The sequence below is a fragment of the Ammospiza nelsoni genome, chromosome 9 (assembly GCF_027579445.1).
Source record: "Ammospiza nelsoni isolate bAmmNel1 chromosome 9, bAmmNel1.pri, whole genome shotgun sequence".
Lineage (NCBI taxonomy): Eukaryota > Metazoa > Chordata > Aves > Passeriformes > Passerellidae > Ammospiza > Ammospiza nelsoni.
The window spans coordinates 32,265,902-32,288,642 of NC_080641.1; the positions used below are offsets into that span (position 1 = coordinate 32,265,902).

At 44.8% G+C, this 22,741-nt stretch overlaps 1 protein-coding gene across 1 annotated transcript; it reads left to right on the forward strand.

Annotated features, from left to right (window-relative positions):
- Nucleotides 1–575: 575 nt before the first annotated feature.
- C8A (complement C8 alpha chain) lies at nt 576–22,568 on the forward strand. Its single transcript, XM_059478356.1, has 11 exons — nt 576–777; nt 2,786–2,882; nt 3,831–3,975; nt 5,681–5,825; nt 8,017–8,206; nt 10,045–10,245; nt 11,533–11,773; nt 16,092–16,220; nt 16,829–16,986; nt 18,991–19,213; nt 22,049–22,568. The coding sequence occupies exons 1-11, from the start codon at nt 671–673 to the stop codon at nt 22,198–22,200; spliced, it is 1,788 nt and encodes a 595-aa protein (XP_059334339.1). The 5' UTR covers nt 576–670; the 3' UTR covers nt 22,201–22,568.
- The last annotated feature ends 173 nt before the right edge of the window (nt 22,569–22,741 follow it).

Below are 22,741 nucleotides of genomic sequence, written 5' to 3' on the forward strand. Positions count from 1 at the left end.
AGATGAGTTTGCACAAGGTATGTCCACAACAATTTCACATGTAGGGGATGTTTCTCTCCCCTAAAATCACTTTAGAAAACGAGGAATTTGATTTTCACATTGCAGTGGCTGTGTAGGGCCATCCTAAAGCCAGGTGATCACTCACATCAGCTTTAGAGGTGGGAAACTGCCTCGTGGGGCTGGCGAGGGAAGGAAGCTGAACTGACATTTCCTTCGTGTATCTGCAAGGTACCCGCTCCTCAGAACACAATTTTGTGCTAATCTCCAATTTGCTGTACTGGGAAGCTTTTCCCTGGTCAGCAACCACACACATCAAAATTACAGGGAAGTCACAGTGGGAAACAACACGAGTTTCCTCCTCCTTCAAATTAAAAGGAGAGCGCAGGCTGGGTAAGAATCACACTGCTGCAATAGGATTGATTGACTTTAATGTGGAAACAGTTGCACAGTTTAATATATTTCCTTGCCAGAAAACTGGGAATTTGTTTCCAAAAGGGCAAAGGCCTCTGGGATGTGTCCTGATTCTTTGTGATTGGATCTGTGCTGCTGTCAATGATTTACTGCAGCATTTTGGAGCCTGGTGGGCTCCATGCTCCTTCCAGCACTCCTGAAAAGTTGAAAGCTTTGTTTTGCAGCTGATCTGCAGCAGACATCCACGTATGGCAGAGCAATGTGGTGGGGCCTGGCTCAGCTCTGTGCCTGGATCCTGACTGTGTGCTCACTGGCTTTGACACCAGCCCAGGCGTGCAGGGAGCTCCAGGCACTGCCTTCCCACAGGTAAGCCTGGTCCCTTCCCCTCTTTTCCATGCAGGAATTACCAGCACGTCAATCAGCCCATCAGTTTGACTCAAGGCATGTGCACAAAGCTACCAGGGAAAAAAAAAAAATTAAAAATTGGCAGCTGTCCAAAGCCCGAGCATCATAATTCCTTCTTAAAGGAACTGTTTGCACAATGATTTTCCTTTTGCAGAGGACTATTAAGCCGTCTTAAACTTCCTTACCAAAATTAGCAGGCTGGGTTTGGGCACTTGAAATGAATTCTCTACACAGGATGATTTATGAGTTAATATTTTTCATATTCTTTTGCATTCTAATTATTTTACACTCGACAACACGAAGTTAACAAGTGCATGTGAATAACCCAGTTTTCAGTCCAAGCCAGATCCTCATTCTTCAGGTTTTTTTTTCCCCATGAACAATATTATTAACCTATCCAAGTGTCACTTGGGCTTTGAAGGAAAAGAATAAACAAGTTACATTTTTTCTAAAGCTACAGTGTCATGATAGGAAAATGGGTGGAGGGTTTTTTCTACAGCTATTAATTTCAAGCTTGTTGTAAAGGCAAATATGATTTAGGAGGATCAAAAAAAGGTATCAGTGATAATTGGAACATGAAGACAAGGAGAAGGCAGAAAGGAAAAAACTGTGGCAGTGATACACTTAATTATGAAGGCTTATTCCGATAATCCCTTTTGAAAATGAACAAAGACAAGATTTTTGATGTTTGATGAACTTATCAAACAAGGCAGAGTAATGAAGAGGTAAATGTAAAATCCAATCGAAGGTGAGCCAATTAAGTACTTTGGGAAGTGCTGAAGGATGCAGCCACAAATCCTCCTGTCACAGCAAAAAGGCATCAATACCTGCATGTCCTCCAGCCCTGGGTTCCTGCAGGCTCTGGGTTTTCACCTCACACAGGATCTGCACCCACAGGCTCCCTTACTTGTTCAGTAAATCTTGCCCAGCCTCTGATGTATCCCCCATGAGCTCCATACCTCTGCTAATTATCAATATTTCTCTTTGGACTTCAGTCTTGTAAGCAAAACAGACTGCTCATTAGTTAATCACCAAAATAATAATAAAAATAATAATGTTCTGACTCGGAACAAACCTTTAAAATGGTTTGAAGGCTGTGGCAAACGCAGGGTTGTGTTTGCATGGCACAGGTTGCTCCTCAAGACAAAGAAATGCCTCAAACAAATGAAGCTTTTACGAGCAGAGACTGACCTAGAGATTGTAATGACTGGGCTGGGAGGCAGGAGAAGTGTTTTCTAGCTGTTCTGTAGTGACATTCAGAGTATGTGCAGAGAGTCCAAACCAAGAGCCATCACAATACCATACCTTTGCCCTTTTCTCCTTTCAAAATATTCCTTTAGTTGTTTTCTTCTCCTCAGAATTTGTGTATTTTGCTTTAGAAATACTCAACAAACAAATTTCTTAGCCAAGATCTTTGCATCTTGTTCTCTCAGCACTGTTGGTGCTCTAACAATTCCCAGCCCTCCACAAAGCCCATGGAAAGCAGGATCTGATTTCACACCAGGAAAAATCCTGTCCATGAGCCCACATGGGTGTAAAGAAAGTGACATCAAAACAGGCTCAGGAGTGATAAATATCCCTGCTTCTAGAGTTTGGGATGTGCTTCTGAATAGAAAGGCAAAAAATTAGCTTTCCTCTAAAACCTGTCTCTTCAGGACATTCCTTCTGTTTACTCAGGATGATTGGTCACATAAATATATGTATATATATAATTGCAATCTACCTGTTGGAAAGGGCAAAGATGTCTTGGGAGAGCAGGAATCCCAAGACAAAATCCCCAAGTGCTGCACCTGCTCAATTCTGATGGTGAATACTTGGATGGGACATCTTGGGATGCTTCCTATTTCCTAAAAACCAGTTTCCTGGTGGAAAACCACACACACTGAGGTAATTTTCCCCCTTCCAGCCTTCAGTCCCTCTCGAAACACAGCTTCAAAGACCTTAGAGCACTCTTTCTTCCCCTCCCTAGAAGAAGCAGCAGAGATGTTAATTCTCCAGCTCCTGTTGACTGTCAGCTGAGCCAGTGGTCAGGATGGACTGATTGCTTCCCTTGCCAAGAGAAAAAAGTAAGGATCCGCTGTAATGTATTCATTTATCTTCAGATGTGTCTGTGATGAGGATGTACACACATTAATTATATATATTATACATATTCATCATTCTGAAGCAGCCAGTAAACTCATCCAAATATGATGGAAATGCTCCTCTGCTAGAGAGGCTCTTATTTACCCTGGTGTAAACTGGGGAATAAATTCTTTGGAGGCAGCAGAACAGGCAAAGCAAAATCAAGGCAAATGGTGGAAGAATCAGGCCAGAATACTTGCCCAAGACTTTCTTCCTTTTCTGTCTGAGATTTAATTAAGTATCCCCTGATTCTTAATGCAAATAGTCCAGCGAAAAGAAATTAGAAGCAGCCTTCATGCATCAGCTCCTGTTCTCATATTTTTATAACATTTCACATATGTCTTCATAGTTTGAGAATTTATTTTCACATACCTGACATAATTTTGCCTTCTACTGTGTTTATCTTATCCCTGCTTTTTTTGTTCCTGTGCTTATAGACAATATATTATCAGTAAATAATATGGCTTTTCTCCCTTTCTTTTTTTCTCCCCCTTCCTAATTTAAAGAGCAGCAATTCCCATTAATAATCCATCGGAAATGTTTCAGGATCAGTGTTGTAATTAGTGTCTGTGTCCATCTGAGCCTGGTGCACTGCAGGACAAAGCACATGCAGCTGGAAAAATGCCATATTTTTCCAAGGTATAAAACAGAGATATTTTTTAAACAGCCATTCTAAGTTCACATGTACGAACTCCAGGCAAACCTGAGCTCCCAACTCTCTGCTGACCTTCCTGTCTTTATCACACACAAAGTCTTCAAGCCACACACACACATAAATTAGGAATGCCTATTGAAAATGATAGTTTTAACATGAATAGCTGTTAAAATGATTGCATTGTGGCCTGTGGAGGGGATTTCTGTGTGTCACACACATGGCTGTGTCTCTGCAGCACCGGTACCGGCGGCTGGAGCGGCCGGCAGAGTTCGGAGGGCGACGCTGCGCTGGGCACCTCTGGGATGAGCAAGCCTGCCGAGCTGAGACACCCTGCTCAGGGCCACCAGGGTGTGGGCAGGACTTCCAGTGCAAGGAAACGGGTGAGTGACCCAGGCACAAACCCCTGACAAAGAGGTTTTGGTCCTTCCTGGGGTCTCGGGTTGTTGGTTGTTAATTGCAGCCCCAAGATGTGCAGGATGTCTCTGTTTCAGCCCGTGTGACTGAAGAACGAGTCTGGACTCTTCAGTTTTCAGTCTTGAAGTTGTTTATTAATTCTTATCTATAAAATTTTCTTTCTGCCCAGCCAAGGTCTGCTCAGCCAGGCAGCCACAGGCACTCTGACCGTCCTCAGGGTGGTGTTGTCTTTTTATACCACAAACTACATATAACATATTTGCACTTAATTCCCAATACCTATCACCTGTGTTAGACGGTGCACTTCTACTCTAGACCAATCCCAAAGTGCCAGCATCACTGCAGAAAATGGAGACCAAGAAGAAGAAGAAGAAAGGCTGGACATGCCCAAGTTCCTCCATCTTGTCCCCATAACCCCCATTCCAAAAATCCTAAAATCTACATTTTCACCCTGTGATAATTTTATTATTACCCTATTCAAACTTCTATGATTTTCAGATCCTCATACAAAGCTGGTAACTTGCTCCAGGGGTCATAATCAAACCCGCAGGTGTTCTGGGCTGTGTGCCAGGGTCTCCAAGCCCCCCGGTGAGGTCCTTGGCAACTCTGGGCACCCGGAGGGATGTGCTGAGTTCTGACACTGGGGGTATCAGTCCCCTGCCCCGGGCAGCAGGAGGGTGAACCAGTACAAGAGAAAGCAGGGAATTTCCCCTCTTCAGTGTTTTTTCCCCCCACTTTTACAGAAATCCATCCCTGCTGCACTCAGATTTGGGTAGGAGAGAAGGCTGTGTGGCATGGAGAATGTGAATGCTTCAGTGGAACAAAGAGAGTAGGAATATTCTGCTCTAAGTGCTGTGCTGTGTGCTCACACTCCCCTCCGCTCCCACAGCACACCACGTTCTCCCCTGCTAGAGACAGAGTTCAATCATCAATCCAACCAGCAATCTGTTGGGGTGATTTAGTTATTTTTAGCCACCTCCAGCTCTGAGGATCAGGATATAAAACGGCTGTTCTCTGAAAGTTTGACTAATCTTGACAGGTTTTTGTTTCTACACAAATGGTCCTAACTTCCTTCCTGAGCATTTAACGAAAATTCGATCAAAATTTGGAGCCACGGGCCAGCTCTGTGACCAGCTTATCAGCTGGAGCAGGTTATCATCACTGCACTGGGGTAAATTAAGCAGTGCCAGTGCCCTCCTCAAGGCTTTCTCCATGCTCCCAGAAGCAAAAACCCTTCCACATTGCCTTTCCTGCAAATACCCATTCTTGCAATTAATTATGGCAATAAACTCCCCAAGTGCCTCCTGCGAAGAGGAAACCTTGCACTTTAATAAGATGGAGTTGGCTTCCTTAAGCTAAGGGGTGAAGCTATTCCTACAGCAACTTTCCAAGAGTGTGATTTTAGAAAATATAAATTCAGGGCAGGGAGGTGACCTCTCCTTGATTCCCACCTGACAGAAGCCCATGGGAGTGGCCAGCTTGGTCTCTGTGCTGTGTTTAGGTCCCAGAAGCTTGGAAAAGCCAATTCCCCATGGAATAACGCTGTGCTTAACATGCAGCATGACTTCTTGTGGCCTTGAGATGGGGGTGAAAAACAGCCCAATCAATGCAAGCTGGCAGCCAGGATTTCTGGAGGGGGGATAAGCCACCGCCTGCATCTGTGCACTTTAGGGCGCTGCATTCAACGGCATCTCGTGTGCAACGGAGACTGGGACTGCAGAGATGGCTCTGATGAGGATAATTGTGAGGATGAAGATATTGAAAGCCCTTGTGAACATCTGTTCCCAATCCCAGGGGTGGAAAAAATAGTCCAAGGGTGAGTAATTAATCAATAGCTGCTCCTCTCACAATCAAAACAGGATTATGTTTCTTATATTGCTCTTCCTTAGTGATAGCAGTGATCCATGAATTGATAGGGGGCTGTACCCAAAGGGGAGGTGCTGTCCCAAGTGACCATGGGTGGCAATGAGAGTTCATTCCAGCTTTTATTTCTATCCTCTGTCTCAGATATATTACCTGACCACAGTGCTAGTGATGCCCTTTTACACTCCTGAAAAAATAGATCCCAGTTATCTCATGGCTTTCTCCAATTGTTAAAGGTAAGAGACTAAAGCAAACAGCAGACTTTGGAGAATGCAGCACCCTGCTGGCATTCACCCTTAAGGAGATTTAGCTCCAGGATTTAGGATTTCAGAGCACAGATTCAAGGCAAAGAGCCTGAGCTCCACATGAGTATATGTAAATACTCCTATCAATGAAAAGTGTTTCCCTGCTCAGTTTCAAATTTTGATTAGGTAATACAGGCAAAAGAGAAATCCAGAATCAAATGAAACTGAAAAACAATTTGTGACTGTGACACTTCTGTTGAAAACCCTGTATTTTAACCAAGCCCAGTTTCCCTTGGAGAACACAGCCCTGTCTGTGGCAGATGGATTGGGATGAGATGATCTTGAAGGTCCCTCCCAGCCCAAACCATTCCAGGAATTTATGAACATGGGCTGCAGGATGAGGATGGAGCCAGCCATTGTGTAACTTTCCCATCAGCTCAATCCAACACTCTCTGGAGTCCATGAGATAAATGTCACCCTGGCCCAGGGCCTGGGAGGGTCCATCAAAAGTTTTACAAGGCATGCATTAATTACCACTGAGAACCCTGTTTAATTCTGCTCTCTGAAGTGTTTCTCCTGCAGAACACACAAAAGCAGTGGCATTTGCTATCTTAGTCCTAAAGACGGTTCCCTGTTGAGAAGAGCAGTGCTGCTGCTAGTTTGAATAAAGCTTTCACTTTGGGCCATGCAATTACATGGAATACTAAGTAATAGGAGGGATTTCAGAGGGCAGCAGCTGTGAGGGCTGGAGAGCAGGAAGAAGGAGGAATAAGGAAATAATAAGTGACAGACTTGGCAAAGCACAGGCTTCATGTCTAGGGAGGGTGTTAACTACCCTGAGAAACGGGACCATTATTAAAAAGAAAGAGATTAAATTAAGACAGAAAATAATTGCAGAGAATGCCAGGAAGCACTTTGTGACAATGAGATGCATTAGGCTCAAGAGGAACCTGGAGGAGTTCCAGGACTTTGGGACTTTCATAGCTGTGCTTGCTGGGAGGGGCTGGGCAACTTCACTGATTTCTTCCATTTCTTGCATGTAAGCCCAAAGGAATGCCTCGGAAATAAAATGGCTGTTTGCCTCCTGGTAGCTTTGGGAAGGAGACAGCAAGGAGACAACAAACCCAACCCAGCCTTAAGCTCTATTCCAGTTCCTCAGGAGGCCTGAGGATGGATAACCTGGTGGTAGAGATATCAGCATCAGGAGAATCTGTGACAGAGACCGAGGCAATAAAACCAGAGTGATGGATAAATTCCTTGTGAAAAGCGCCCATCACTTGTTTTTAAAATTTTTAAAGTTAAACAGTAATAAAATAGTTATAAAACTAATAATGTAATTAGAGTAATAATAATTTGGACAGTTTGGATTAGGACAATATGAGACAATAGAAATAAAGAGTTATGGAAGTCCAGGTACCTTTTTCTGGGCAAAATAAGCCCAGAAAAGGACACACATTAACAGAGGATTAACCCTTAAAAGCAATAGCCTGTTGAATATTCATGCATCTCATACATGATGCATAAATTCCATTCAAACAAAGGATTCAGTTTTGCCAGTGTCAACTTCTTCCTCTTAACCCTGACGGTGTCTTCATGGCTGAGCAAGGCAGGAAGAAGTTCATTTCTTCTGATAAGAGAGCAATAAATTCTCTTTTTCTGAAAGACTTGGGTGTCCTGTGGCTATCTGGTGTAAGTACCTCACTCCTTTCTTAAAAAAACATCCCACATACATACTTCCTATTTTAACTACAAAAGTTACCTATTTTAACTACAAAACTACATTTACCATACTGTCAAAATGTTAATACAGCACTACTAACCAATACAACAAAATAGATATGGTAAATATCTGCATAGATAGTGCATATAAAATGCACTTTTCACACTCCTCTCTCCAAGGTACAACATCCTGACAGAGGAAGGGAGGCAGAACATTTATGACCCGGGGTATTTTGGAGGGTTCTGTGAGTACGTGTACAACGGGGAGTGGCGGGAGCTGCGCTACGACGCCGCCTGCGAGCGCCTGCACTATGGGGATGATGAGAAGTATTTCCGCAAGCCCTACAACCTCCATCTGTACCAGTTCCTGGTGAGTTCCTGGCCTGCAGGAGGCCAAATTTAGCAGCAATTCCTAAGCAAAACAGCCAGACTTCCTCTCGAGATTTCTGTTGGTCACAGTGACCCTGGGATGCGTTAGAAAGTCTCTTTTCCCAGCCCGGCTGTCAAAGAAGGAGTCAGAATTCTTTTATTCTTGTTCTCAAGGTTGTTTATTGTTTCTTATCTATAAAATTCTTTCTCTGGGCTGCCAAGGTCCATTCAGCAGGACAGACAGAGGCACACTAGTGTTATCTTTGATTCTAAAAACTATGTGTACATTATTTACCATAACTTCCCAATACCTATCACCTATGTTAGACAGTGAGTTTCTCCTCTAAACCAATTCAAAAGTGCCACCATCACAGCAGAAGATGGAGAGATGGAGGCCAAGAAGAAGAAGGAGAAAGGACTGGACACACCCAGATTCCTCCATCTTGCCTCCTGAACCCCCGTTCTAAAAACCCCAAAATTCTACATTTTCACCCTGTGATAAATTCACTATCATTCTGCTTAAACTTTCTTGACTTGTAATTCTTTATATAAAACTTGGTAATTTTTTCCATGGGTCAAGATCAAAGGCACAGGGGTCTTGGGCTCTGTGCCAAGGACTCTGAGCCCCTTGGCAGGGTCTCGAGTCCTCCAGGGCAGCCAGAGGAATTTCCTGGGTTCTGACAATGTCCCACATTCTGCCAGTAGTTGTCTTTAAGGTACCCCAGCAGGCACTCGATGCATAAATGTTGGTCTATGGTGCCTCAAGGAATGCACCTGCTGTATCATCCAGGCATCCCCACTGCTTCCTCTGGCCAGGCAGAGCCAAGTGAGAGGTGTTTTCTCTAAATTCTGCTATTAATGAGCTGTAGAACTTGCACAGGCCTTCTGCTTCTCTAGGGATGGAGCTGTCCATGTGTAAAATGGTAACAATGCTGCTGGTTCAATCTATGAAAGCATTTTAAGTCTACAAGTGGCACAAATCTGAATTCTGAGTGAGACAGGGATCCTGCAACCCATCACCAGGGATCACAACACCTACAGTCTTTAAGGTCATGTCTGATGTTGGACACTGATCCAAGCAGAGCAAGGATTCAGTTTGGGTCTCCCACATCCTAAGTGGGTGCCTTGGCCACGCTGTTAAACATTTATCGTGTTTTTGACATGAACGAATGAAAACACATTATTCCTGGGAAATATTACTCAATGCAAGTAGTTTTCATGCCCTCCCGGCAGGCAGAGTCCCTTAGTCCCCACTTTGAAAATGGAGCTGGCTTTTTACAGAGCTGGCAAATGACAGAGCTCAGGCTCAGCAGAGCTGCTCGAGTCCACGTGCCAGCGAAGCAGAGCTGTCAAGGAAAAGGTCACTCTCTAAAACACAGGCAAAACAATGTTTGTTTTCTAGCCTTGCCATTGTAAATAGATGTTGAATTTTTATTTACCTAAATAAATTCATCCAGAAGCAGGCTGGAGAGAGAAAAAAAAATCAGTCCAAATCATTAGGATTTGGTGGAGCTGTAAGGAACTGGAAGGAAGGTTTTATAATGAGAAGTGTCAGGCTGTCTTAATAGCTACCATTACCAGCTCTGGCTTTGAGTGGCTAAACACAGACCTTTCCCCTGCTTGGAGATGGAAGAAGCAAAATGCTTGGCTTTATCCACATTTCTCACATATTTCCAAATGAAATGGCAAGGGACTTAATTCCTTATTCCACACTCACTGAAGTCAGTGCTGGTGCTGTCAGGAGCATCATGGGCTTTAACAGTGGTATTCTTTCAAGAAACAGAGATTAAAAAGGAGGGGAAGTCCCTGAAAAATTAATGTCTGCTCCTTTCATTTTAGGCTCATGCTGATTCTGGGTTTGCTTTTGAGTTTTACGACGATTCAAAGGACCTGCTTGACGCCCTTAAAAGTGATAAATCCAAAACAACAGGCTTCACCATTGGAATTGGGCCTGGAGGTTCAGATGTCATGCTAAACCTGGGCCTCACTTTATCAGGTGGCAAAGGATCCCTGAAGAATTTCACACAATATGATGCAAAGGTAAAAAAAACCAAACCAAGCAGATCAGTGATGCATCTGCTCCAGTCGCATCATCTGTGCATGGCATGGTCTGGCTGTAACTTATGTCAGTTTATTCTCTCAATTGCATTTTTCAACACAGGGTAATTGTACCTTAATTTGTTCATGTAATTGCAAATGTATGATCGTTAGGAATCCTGTTTGCTGTAGTTGGTATGTTTCAGCAAACAGGGAATGGGAATAAAATTGAATTACGGAGTGCCACGGCACATGTCATCTCACCCCATCCTGTTTCATGGCTACACTGAGCACATAAATAAAAAAATGCTTGAAAGTGACAATGAGGGAGGAGGGAATATCAAGATGCTGATCAAAACAATTATCCTCAAGGAATGATCTCTAGTAGCAAATATATCTTGCTCAAATTAATACAAGCTGCCTCGTGACAGGGAAATGGTCTACTTTTAACAGGAGGTTAAAATACCACACTGAAAAAAATAGCACCTGATAATAGGGTGTACTTCTCACAGAGGACTTGCATCATGGACTGGCAGGGATGACCTCTTTCCAATCTAATAACATGAGTGCTGGTATTTCCCACATTTACCGTGCCCCATCTCCACTTCTCTCCGGGCTGCTGACAGAAAACAATAAAGAAGAATTACTTTGATGGTGTTCCGAGTTAAAATGCCCTTAAAAGCTGTTTGAAATGAGCACCATTATAGTATTTACTGTGCCCTTGTCCAGACTCACATGATGTTTGCAGCTAAATGATGATCAGTTATTGGAGGAATCATTTAAAGGGCTGCTCGTGTTGCAGTGGAGACTTGTGCAAAGCAATGGCAAATACAGAGGTGGAGCTTTGGAGCTGGTGGTATATCCAGGAAATTCTCCCTCCATCAGCATCTTTCTGGCCAAGGAGTCTCCTCTCTGCTGGGCTGGGCTTGACCCTTGTGCTTTGCTATTCATTGAGTTTGTGAAAAAAGCAAAAAGGGAATAAACAGTATGGAAAGGAAACTGGAAAAAGAAATTGCAGAAATGGAGAATGGAGGGGAACCATGTGGAGCCCAACTCTGATCATATTCATACATCAATAAAACACCCATAGTATCCAACCCCCCAAGGCCCTCCACCTCCACAGCAAACCAGACTTTAAAAAGAGAATTACCATTATTTCATTTAAATCAGGCTTGTTTTCATGCACGAACTGACAGTGAGAGATTCAGGCTTTCCCCCACAAGTCTAAAGCCTAGAAATTCACTTGTTTAAATTCATGTTGACTGCAGCTCCTCTCTCCTTTACCTGCAGGAGGTTGGGTTCATTAGAGCTGTGACCAAGGTGCAGACAGCCCGCTTCAAGATGAGAAGGGACAACATAGTTTTGGATGAAGATGTGCTGCTCTCCCTGCAAGAGCTCCCCGACACCTACAACTATGGCATGTATGCCAAATTCATCAACGACTACGGCACCCACTTCATGACATCTGGCACCATGGGCGGTGTCTTTGAGTACATCCTCGTCATCAATAAGGAGGAGATGCGAAGAAAAGGTCAGAAAAATCAAAATATATTCTCTGTTCTCAGCTTTCTGCTTTAAACCTGGTATTTCCACCCTGATGGCATTACTGGCCACGTGGCTTGGGATTACCTTGAATGTCACCAAATGTGGTTCCTGCTTTGATTTCAGAAGTGTCTGGGTAAGGGTTTGGTCATTAAGGAAGGAACCTAAGCATCATTTTCTCCATTTCTTGCTAATCTTCTCCTATTTCTTGTTATCTTTGTTCACCATGAATGCTTGAAGGCTGCAGAGCCACCCAGAGCTCAGCAAATCAGCACTCTCACATTTCAGCCTGTTCATAGCAAGGGCCACAATTTTCTGTAAATGGAAATACTGCACTGCACTCAGCAATACCTCTGCCACTTCACTCTGCTTAGTGCCACATCTGGAGATTAACAGACCCCTGTTAGCTCCAGTTCTCAACAAATTGGAGTGTATGAGGCTGGAGGGCCCTACCTCTAAATCTCAGTTAGACAAAACACCCACTGCAGACACCGAGAGCCTGGGAATTGCCATTGATAGCAAGTCAAAAATGTAACATTTTTCCTAATCAAAAACATGGGATACAGAACAATAATATGGCTCAATAAGCAGGTTGTCAACTTTTGTAAAGGTGTCAACAATGCAATAGATCCCATTTCCCCTTGGGGCCATCACTCTGCTGTGCTGAGGGTGCCACTGCCTTGGTAACTCCAGGCCAGACACTGATGAAGAAGGAAATTGTGATCTTGGACAACAGGTGCAAATTGCTGTAATTTCAGTAATTTCAATAATTTTCATGGTTCTGCCCCAGATTCTGCCTCTGGTCTGAAATGGTTGGGCCCCATCAGCATTAGGATAACTATGCACTCCATATTGCACATTAACCATGCCAATTTTTCCACAAGAAATTACTGATTGAGAGAATTTTCATCAAGTTCCTGAACCTCCAATGTTTGGAAACATGATGCCTCTTCAAATTACTCCTTCAATTTGAAGGGTGAGTGATATGGAAGTGAACAAGGTCTTGGCAAGCAAGACTTCAGGAAGCAGACTGCCAATTTCAGAGGAAGAATTAATCAAGAGCATGTGGAGGGAGGCTATTATTTCACTTTATCTTGTGCTTGCTGTGTATATAAGGAGATTTACTGCTACAAGATGCCTTATCTTAGGAAAGAAGGATACTGAAGTCCAGCAAAAAACAAAAATGCACCCCAGTAGAGATGCAATTTTCATTCTAATGCACCACCATTCTGTAATTTTCATCTAATCCAGGCTCTGCCAGAAAGTCCACCCTTACAAAGCCAGCAGTGCTCTGTGTCACACAGTGCTGACCCAGAAGGACCCACCTGCAGTGTCTGATATGCCACTGTCTGAAACCATTTAGCAAAAAAAGCCCTGATTTCTCTAATGTTGATCACAGCCATGCTTGGAGGCTGTGTTTGCAAGAGGATTATCCTCCTTCCCTGAGGAATGGTTAGGATCAGGATACAAGTGCTCAAGTCTTAAAATCAGAGCTTCCTAAGATGAGTCTGAAGCTCTGCAGATGCATCACTGAGCCCCCACAGGGCTGCTTTAGGTCAACCACTGCATCCTCAGGGCCCACCCAGCCCACCAGGCTGCTTGCTAAATGCTCTGGAACACAGAATATTCATTTTTTAATAGACCAGTGACTAATGCACAAACTCAGGAAAAAGATCCCTTGGCTGAGTCCTCCCTAAATGAGACACAGCTTAGGTGGTCACTGAGCATCTGGCTCGGACTTTGAGCATTTAGGAAACCTGAATTTTGAAAATGAAATCACCTCCTGTGTTTAGGTATCCACAGCTCCGTGCAGAGCTCAGGCTGCAGTTTTGTTGCCAGACCCATTCCCAGCTTTCAGGCTGCAAGGGCTTATATGGATATGGTCATGAGTGAAATAAATACATATGTCAGAGCGAGGTCCCTCGTTGCTCTGCCATCAATATTTTTCATTACTCGTTTTTAAAATAGATTGTTATGGTTCTATTATTTAGCAGAAAACAGTATAATGTGTTCACACATTACAAGAACATTTATGGGAGGAACATTATGCGTGGAGTAAATTAGAAAGAGTCTTCATATATTCTGATTAATTCAAAATGCAGCAGTAAATCTTATCACTCAAGCACATTTAACTATCGCAAATTATATCATATAAAACAAAAAAAAACCCTATCAGGACTCCCCCCTCAAGCACTAATATTTACTGAGGCCACCCTTTTGCAGTGATAACCACTTTTCATTTATCAAGACTCGATCTCGCCACGACCAATGGCGAATGGTATCGACAGCCCCTCGCTGAACATAATTACTCAACAGGAACCATGGCAAATCAATTAATCAGGGTGTTCCTCAAGTTTAATTTTATGGCACTCCAGCACCAAGATAAGCAATCACTCATGCTGCTTTGGGTGAGTGAACTTTACCCACTGTGTTTACAACTGTTGAACAGTTTAGTACAAGTAATTGAGTGCTACACGTTTAATCTTTCTCAAGGGCCCAGTTTTGCAGTGGGATGCAGTTCCCAGTTCAGGTCTGGAGTGTGTTTCAGCTCTCACCAGTTTGCAGGCCCTTTCTCAGGATGCTGAGTTCCTAAGCAGGGTTTGGATCCACCAGGCCAAGGAGCAGATCTGTGTCCTAGTGAGCTTCTCCTGTAGGGAGGGAAGAAGGGAACAAGCTTGCAGGTGACACCCAGAGGGACCTGGGCAAGTTCTGGGCCCTTGGGAACCTCATGAGGTCCAGCAAGGCCACGTGCAGGTGGTGGAAGGGCATTCTGCCCCTCTGGTGAGGCCTCATTTGCAGTGTTGCATCTGGGATCACTTGCACAGCAAGTCCAGAGGAGGCCACAAAGCTGATTAAAGGAGTGGGAAACCTCTCCCATGAGAAAAGGCTGAGGGAATTTATGTTTTTCAGCCTGGATTTTTCTTATCCAGGCTTCAGTGAGACCTCACTGCAACCTTCCAGTGCTTAAAAGACATTACAAAGACAGGTTTTAATCAGGGCCTGTCTTTTAATGCTTAAAAGACATTACAAAGACAGGGTTTAATCAGGACAAGGTGGGATGGTTTTAAACTAAGAGGGCCAATGTAGATTAAAGAAGCCATGTTTTACAATGAGTTTGGTGAAACACTGTTGCCTGAAGAGGTGGTGGATGCCTCATCCCTGGACACACTCAAGGCCAGGTTGGATGGGGCTCTGAACAAATTTGTGTAGCTGAAGATGTCCCTGCCCATGAGGGAGAGGGGCTGGACCAGATGGACCTTAAAGGTCCCTTTTAACCCACACCACTCCATAACCCCACAAAACCAGAGCCAAGAGTGTTTGGGCAATATTTTAAACACAACAAGGCAAGGCCCTGCTCCCCAGTGCTGAGGGGAGGCTATTCAGCAGACAGTGCTCCAGGGTGGCACTTGGACACAGGTTTCAACTTCAGACCATCAAACCACAACACACAAACCCCACTGACCTCTGTGCCTCCTTTCAAAACCACTCTATGCATCACCAGGCTTCTTTGGAAAACACTCTAAGGTCCCCTTGACAAAAAAGAGCAATATAAAAGTTACCTGTTACTTACAATACCTGCATTTACTGAAATCAACGGACTTTTTAACTACTAGAGGACAGCCTTATATTTGCAGTACACTCAAGTGCTTACATAAAACCAGGCTGTATGAAATATGCACATTGCTTACCTTGGTGAAACCACCTCATTAGTTCCCTTCTCCCCTCTGCAGTTGCTTCATGGCTCTCCAGTTACATATTTTCATGATGTATGTGGTGGTGGAGCTGGCAGCAGCAGGCAGGAAAGCTCTGGCAGCTCTCAGCACACACACCTTTCCTAAGGTACTCCTGAAGGTGCTGCTTAACCCATTAATGATCAGATTCCTAAAGTGATCTGATTTTTAACCATTAATGATCTGATTTCCTAAATTCAGATCCTGAATTTAGGAAAATTAGTGAGGATCTATTGATTTCAGCTGCTGTTCCTGGCTTTAGTTAGTCTGAGTTAGTCTGTGAAAAAACCCAAAGTTTGTTGTTAAATATATAGATCAAACAGTGCCTGAAGCCTTAAGATTTTTACTTTCTTCTAATATTTCCTAAGGAAATTATTTTTACACTTAATATATGATAGGTCCAATATACCCCAATAAAATATTGGGGTTTTCCACGGTCTTCTGCCCAAAATACCTTTTGACTTCAAAATACAAGCCATGAAAGTAACTGAATCTTTTCTTCAATGATAGAAAAGAGAAGCAGGAAAATGAATACCACGAGTCACTGGATTTACCTGTCTGCTTTCTGCTTTGCAGCCATCAGCATGGAGCAGATAAGTGCCTGTGTTGGGCTGTCTCTTGGCATTACAGCCAGCAAGGAGAACGTGGATCTGGGTGTAACCCTGAAACACTCTGACTGCAAGCAGAAAGGATTCCTGAAAACTGGTACAGCAGCAGGGCTGGGGTCTCCTGAGGCTCCTTGGGTCACTTGTTTTGGGCACAGAGATTTGTGTAGGGTCACACAAGGTGTGAGGATGGGAGCTCTGGTGCCATCCCCCAGGCAAGGTGGGACTACAGAAAATTTGGGTTCACATCTCCAGGAGTATTGATCCCTTCTTAAAAGAGCAGGAATTAATGCAGCAATATATCTGGATTAGAAACAGAGGCTGTGGGGTGGCTGGGAGGCTGCAGTCCACAGCAGTGACAGACTAAGTCAAAATTGACTCTAAAAAGTACTCAAAGAGTGTAGGAACCCCCAGATTTGCACATTTCCTAATGAGCTATAGTCAATGTGACCTATTGCCCATGCCCTACCCAGAAACCAAGGCTGGAGGAGTTCAGGTGTTATCAGCTTAGAGGATTTGGGATGCTCAAGTTGTCACCCTGTGGTAAGGTGGCAGGGCTCACCCCACAAGCAGAGAGCACTGAGCTCACATCGATCCTGGGAGGCAGCCCCTGACAGCACAATTGATCTCCCCTCCACTGAGCAGTTTCTGCAGCCTTTTTTTGTGGAAACAGCAGCTGAATAATACCTGTGCAATTCCACTCTGCAGATGCTGGGAGCCACAGTGCAGTTGTGGAAGATATTATTCCCCGGATTAGAGGGGGAGATACCAGTTCCAGTGGAGGGCTCCTGAAGAGTTGGGATGGCCAAATGTATCGTCACTGGGGCAGGTCATTAAAATATAATCCTGCTGTTATTGATTTCCAGGTAAGGCTTTTCTGCAGTTGAAGAAACTCTGCTGCTCTAAGGAATGAAAGTGTAGTCGAGCAGATCATTTCGTATTTTTATTGTGATCCCATCACAGAACAAGATTAAATGTAATGGGCCACTGATCTGGTAACCTCTTATTCATTTCACAATGGGGAGTACATCTCCCACTGACTGCATCCACAGGGAGACAGACAAGCAGCTTAATGCTGGATTAGCACCAGGTTAAGTTTCTGACGTGTTCCCCAACGGCTTCACAATGAATTGCAGTTGTATTCATCCCTGGTATTCTCCCTGATGCTGTCCACCCTCCTGTATGAGCAGGGCACTCACAGGGGGCTGGGGAAGGTGTTTTGTTACCCAACAAAAGCTCTGCAAAGACAGCCCTCCTCCAGGAGTTCTCTGAGCAGGAAGCTCCTGGCTGCTTTGTCAGGTGGGTCCTGCCTTTCTCCACACTCCAAAAAGAAAGTCTGTGGCCATAAAAATCAGCGAGGCTCTCTTCTGCCTTTTGTTTCACTGGGTGCCCCATAAAATGGGAAGATCAGTGAAGCATCTTATAGAGCTTCTGAGGGGGAGGAGATGGGTGCAAGCAGAGGGGATGGAAAGGGACAGAAAAGAGTGATCCTACAAACAAATAATCCAGGGTTGAGCTGGCAGAGGCATGAGGGGGTGGCCACAACTCCTCAGCTGTGGTCAACAGGACCACAAGTACCCCAAGATGCCAAGATCACCAGCCTGCTCCAGGAGAAGCTATGGAGTGTGAGGGAAGGATCTCTGTCATGGCAGGGACATGCTGCCATTTCTATCCCTCTTTTCTTCATTTGAAAGCAGATCTGAAAGCTCTGACAGAGAGTGAGAGAAGGAAAAATGGATTTGGGAATTATCTGTGTTATTGGCAGGGCAAGAAGGACTGTGCAAACTTCCCTGGGCAGCAGCAGAAAGATCTGATAACAGAGAAATGCTTTCAGTTCCAGCTGCAGGTTATTCACCTTTTTGCACAAGTTCCCATTAATTCTGGGCAAGATTTCTTGCAGTTTTCCAGTAAACCATGTTCTGACCTTTCTATTTTCCAGTAAACCATGCACTGACCTCTCCAGAGCTCCCTGCAACCAGAGGGGCCACTTCAGCAGCTCTTATCTGCAGTCCCCTCAGTTTGTCAAACAGGCTTGTGCAAATTTGCCCAAGAGCTCTTCCCAAAGCCCAGCTGAGCCTGATCCTACCCCCAAATCACTCTCACAGAGCTGACACCCAGCTCTTCCCTGGAACAAATTCCTGGCCTAGACAGGGAGCGTTTGCCCAGATGCATCGATGGACAAATGTAAATAAGTGTCCTCACACAGTCCCAAGTTTTTAGCTTTAATACTCATTGAATATTAATATTCAGTTGGGCAAGTTATAATTGCTGCCCAGACTGGATTATTTTTGCTGACTGGTGTATAGGAACTGGATCTTGCTGCTGGAAAATACGATGAGTGAGTTACATTCCCAAAGCTGCAGATGACAGTATTATTTCACTACATCAAAGGGCAAAAGATATATAGGCAAAATTCCTCATTCTCAGCATTTACTGGGTATTTCACAATCTGGCCACTGCAAGGGATAGGATGGCAATAAATTTTGATGATGCCCTCTGTCCAAAGCTCTTACCAAAACATTTTCTTCAAAAAGGCAAAAAGCATGCAAGAATCTCAGGGACTGTGACAGCACTAAGAAATCAGTCCAAAAAATGGGCTTACTGGGGTGTTTTAATTTATCATTCCAATCCCTACTAAAACCCCAAAGCATGTCCAGAAAAGCCAATCCCACACAAACCCCCAAGATGAGGAAGGTTTTGGAACGGTGGCTCCTCACTGGGGCAGCACCACATTTGCATGATGCACATGCAGCTGTCGAGGAAGACAAATGAGTTTTTCCCCGAATCCTGAATTTATCCAGCAATGTCACAGCATCCCAGTTGGTGCCCAGCTGAAATTGTTCTTGTGCCATCCATCTCCATCCCTGCAGCTGCAGCCCATCCACGAAATCCTGCGCAGGAGCAACCTCGGCCACATGGAGAGCAAAGAGCAGCACCTGAGGAGGGCTCTGGGTGAGTTCCTGCAGGAATTCAGCCCCTGTCGCTGCAGGCCCTGCCTCAACAACGGGGAGCCCGTGCTGCTGGGGGACAGCTGCTCCTGCCACTGCCGCCCTGGGGACCGAGGAGCCGCCTGCCAGCACACCCAGCGCCCAGGTGAGAGCCCAGAGGGGTGGATTTCCCTCTCCACGTGGCTAATCTAACAGCATCCACGCATCAATCCCTTCTGTGTTTTGTGGCTGGGTTATCTCGGGTTGTTGGTTGTTAATTGCTACCCTGAGATGTGCAGGATGTCTCTGTTTCGGCCCACGCAGCTGAAGAACAAATCAGAGTTCTTCAGGTTTTGCTCTTGAAGTGGTTTATTAATTCTTATCTGTAAAATTTTCTTTCTGCCCATCCGAGATCTGCTCAGCCAGGCAGCCACAGGCACTCTGACCGCCCCTGAGGTGGTGTTGTCCTTTTGTACTACAAACTACATATAACATATTTACAGTTAATTCCCAATACCTATCACCTATGTTAGACAGTGAATTTCTATTCTAAATCAATCCCAAAGTGCCAGCATCACTGCAGAAAATGGAGAACAAGAAGAAGGGGGCAAAAGGCTAGACATGCCCAAGTTCCTCCATCTTGTCCCCATAACCCCCATTCCAAAAATCCTAAAATCTACATTTTCACCCTGTGATATTTTTATTATTATACTATTTAAACTTCTGTGAATTTCAGGTCCTCATACAAAGCTGGTAACTTGCTCCAGGGGTCATAATCAAATCCCCAGGTGTTCTGGGCTGCGTGCCGGGGTCTCCAAGCCCCCAGAGGTGTCCTTGGCAACTCTGGACACCCAGAGGGATGTACTGAGTTCTGACAGGTTATGTCAAACAGCTCAGGGGATGGGGGAATGGGTTTAAATTGAAAAAGAGCAGAGTTAGGTTGGATATGAAGAAGATCTTCCCTGTATGGGTGGTGAGGCCCTGGCATGGGTTGTCCCATGGCAGTGTCCAAGGTGAGGTTGGACAGGGCTTGGAGCAGCCTGGGATAGTGGAAGGTGTCCCTGCCCATGCAGAGGGGTTGGAATGAGATGTTCCCGTCCAATCCAAACCATTCTGGAATTTGTTATTACTATAAATAGAGATAGTAATAATAAATTTAATTGCTGGATTAAATCAAGCCTCTGGAGGGCTTGTGGCATCCCACTAAGGATGGCTGCTCCAAGGGGGGGGAGCACAAACCTCAGCAGGCAGGGAGGGAAGGGGAAAGGCTCAGGTGAAGGAACTGCTCACACAACTCACCATCAAAAAAGCTGTTTTAGTAAAAAACTGCTAGATTTTTTACATTGCCAGATTTCCTACCCCTTCCTGGGATGCATTTTGACTAGAGTGTCTATTTTGGGGTGAAAAAAATATATTTTTCCAAAGTGACAGGCTTATATTTATGTTTTCTTTGTCACTTTCTATACTATCCTAAAAAGTTAAGTGGGTAGCAAAAAAAGCCAGGGTCGGAACAGGCTCTTTCATTTCCAAAAAAAGTTGCAGCTCTCTCTGGATATTTTTGTCCTGATTCATGATGACAAAAAAGAAAAAAAAAAATTCTAAATCTCAGCACATGAAACTGGCAGAAAAATCTATCTTGAGAGCAGTTCCACCAGGCAGAGCTCCAGGCCTTCAGCCGTGGGCTCATCACTGGGGTCTCACCAGTGGGAAATCAAAGCTGTGATGAGACAGGGAGTTGGAGCAGAGCTGGGGAGATGGTTTGTGAGGCTGAATGCCAATCTTTGCTTCAGTGACTGCAAAGTGTTTTTTTAAAAAAAGCTCAGGTTCTTTAAGTTGTCTCCAAATCTCAGGAATTTGCTTGGGAAGCCCAGGACCTGCCATCAAAGCAGAGCACTGGACCAGCCAGCCTTGTGCTCCTTGATTTTAGCAACAGTGGGGACAGGCACACTTCTAAACTCCTGGGCAATTTTTAATTTCAAATTTTCAGTAGCAAAACTAATTTAAGACCAAACTAATTTTATTTTTTAAAAGCACAATGTTCCAGCAGATGGAAAACACAGCTTCCCAGCCAGCACTAAGTAAAAGCACACACACCCATTTGCACTGTCTGGATTAATAAAGTGCCCAAGCCAGGCTTGAAGGCCAGATGAGTAAATAAAAAACGACAGTAAATGACAGCCATCAAGCATTCCCATCATTCAGGAGCACCACCATAATCCATAGTATCGACCACTCCTGACAACTCAGTCTGTACTGTAATGAAAAAGCTTTGAAATGACCCATCTCCAAAGGGACTTTCCACAACATCCCCACAGCTTTAGGGGACTTCTGTCCCTTTACCTTGGTCAGAGGCAGGAAGTTGCTGCAGAGAGAGCTGTGAGCTGTGCTTTGGGAAAGGAAAACCAGAGGGTTTCAGATGAGATGGACAAGAAAGAGCTGTTGGTGTTTGGTGGGGTGGTGTTCACAGGGGTCTTAGGATGAGGGAAGAGACAAGAATGTTGACTCCATGTTTCAGAAGGCTTGATTTATTATTTTATTATATATATTACGTTAAAACTATACTAAAAGAATAGAAGAAAGGATTTCATCAGAAGGCTAGCTAAGAATAGAAAAAGAAGAATGATAACAAAAGCTTGTGTCTTGGACAGAGAGTCCAAGCCAGCTGACTGTGACTGGCCATTAATTAGAAACAACCACATGAGACCAATCACAGATGCACCTGTTGCATTCCATAGCAGCAGATAATCATTGTTTACATTTTGTTCCTGAGGCCTCTCAGCTTCTCAGAAGAACAAATCCTAAGGAAAGGATTTTTCAGAAAATATCATGGCTACAGTTTGGGGTGATGCTGATTCATCTCCCCTGGCTTCAAAGCACCTTGATCTCAACAGCCTGGGCCTGGCTGCCAGAGAGCAGGGAGTCCATATCCAGAGAAGCTTCAGCCAGACCTGAAATCCCTTTTTTTTTTGTTTGTTTTTCCCTTCCTCTCTGCGTGTCCCAGGTGGTGAGACGGACGGGCGCTGGAGCTGCTGGTCGGGCTGGTCCCCGTGCCAGGCGGGGACGGCGCGGCGCAGCCGGCACTGCTCCAACCCTGCCCCGCAGCACGGCGGGCAGCCCTGTGCTGGCAGGGACCTCCAGAGCAGAGCCTGCTGAGAGCACAGTGTGCCTGGCATGGGGAGCCTTGGAACCTGAGCTGGGCCAGAAATACTCCAGGCGTGTGATGGAATTAACCCCTGGGAGGAATCATTGACCGGGGACGCGGTTCTGCAACTGCTGGATTCACCGTGTGAAACCTGACCAAGTGCTCCCGTGGTTTTGCCCCACTAGATGTGAGGGGAGCTCCACCAGATAAGATGGTTTTACGCCACCAGATGTGATGGTTTTGCCCCACCAGTGCCCAGCATCACTGCTGCAGCACAGGAGATGCCACAGAACCCACCCAAAGGAGGTGGAGCTGCTGGGTGACCACTGGGCTGCAGCGTGTCATGAAATAAATTCACTGTGAGTGTTTACACAACTGAGCTTGACTCCCAGGGAGTTTATATATTTTCCTTTGGGAAACACAGGAAGAGCTCACCATCCCTGCAGTTGGTATTGACATATGTACCACGAAACTTTTGTAAGTTGGCACTGTCAGATCTGTAAGTCCAGCATATTGGCCAGGGCTGCCTTGGCAGCAAAGCCATATGCTGCT

Bases quoted from the DNA above. Each gene is read 5' to 3' on its own strand.
- C8A (XM_059478356.1), top strand. From the start codon at position 671: ATGTGGTGGGGCCTGGCTCAGCTCTGTGCCTGGATCCTGACTGTGTGC. The intron at 2,883-3,830 runs GTAAGGATCCGC...GTGTCTCTGCAG, and splicing joins TCCCTTGCCAAGAGAAAAAA to CACCGGTACCGGCGGCTGGA. The intron at 3,976-5,680 runs GTGAGTGACCCA...TGTGCACTTTAG, and splicing joins CTTCCAGTGCAAGGAAACGG to GGCGCTGCATTCAACGGCAT.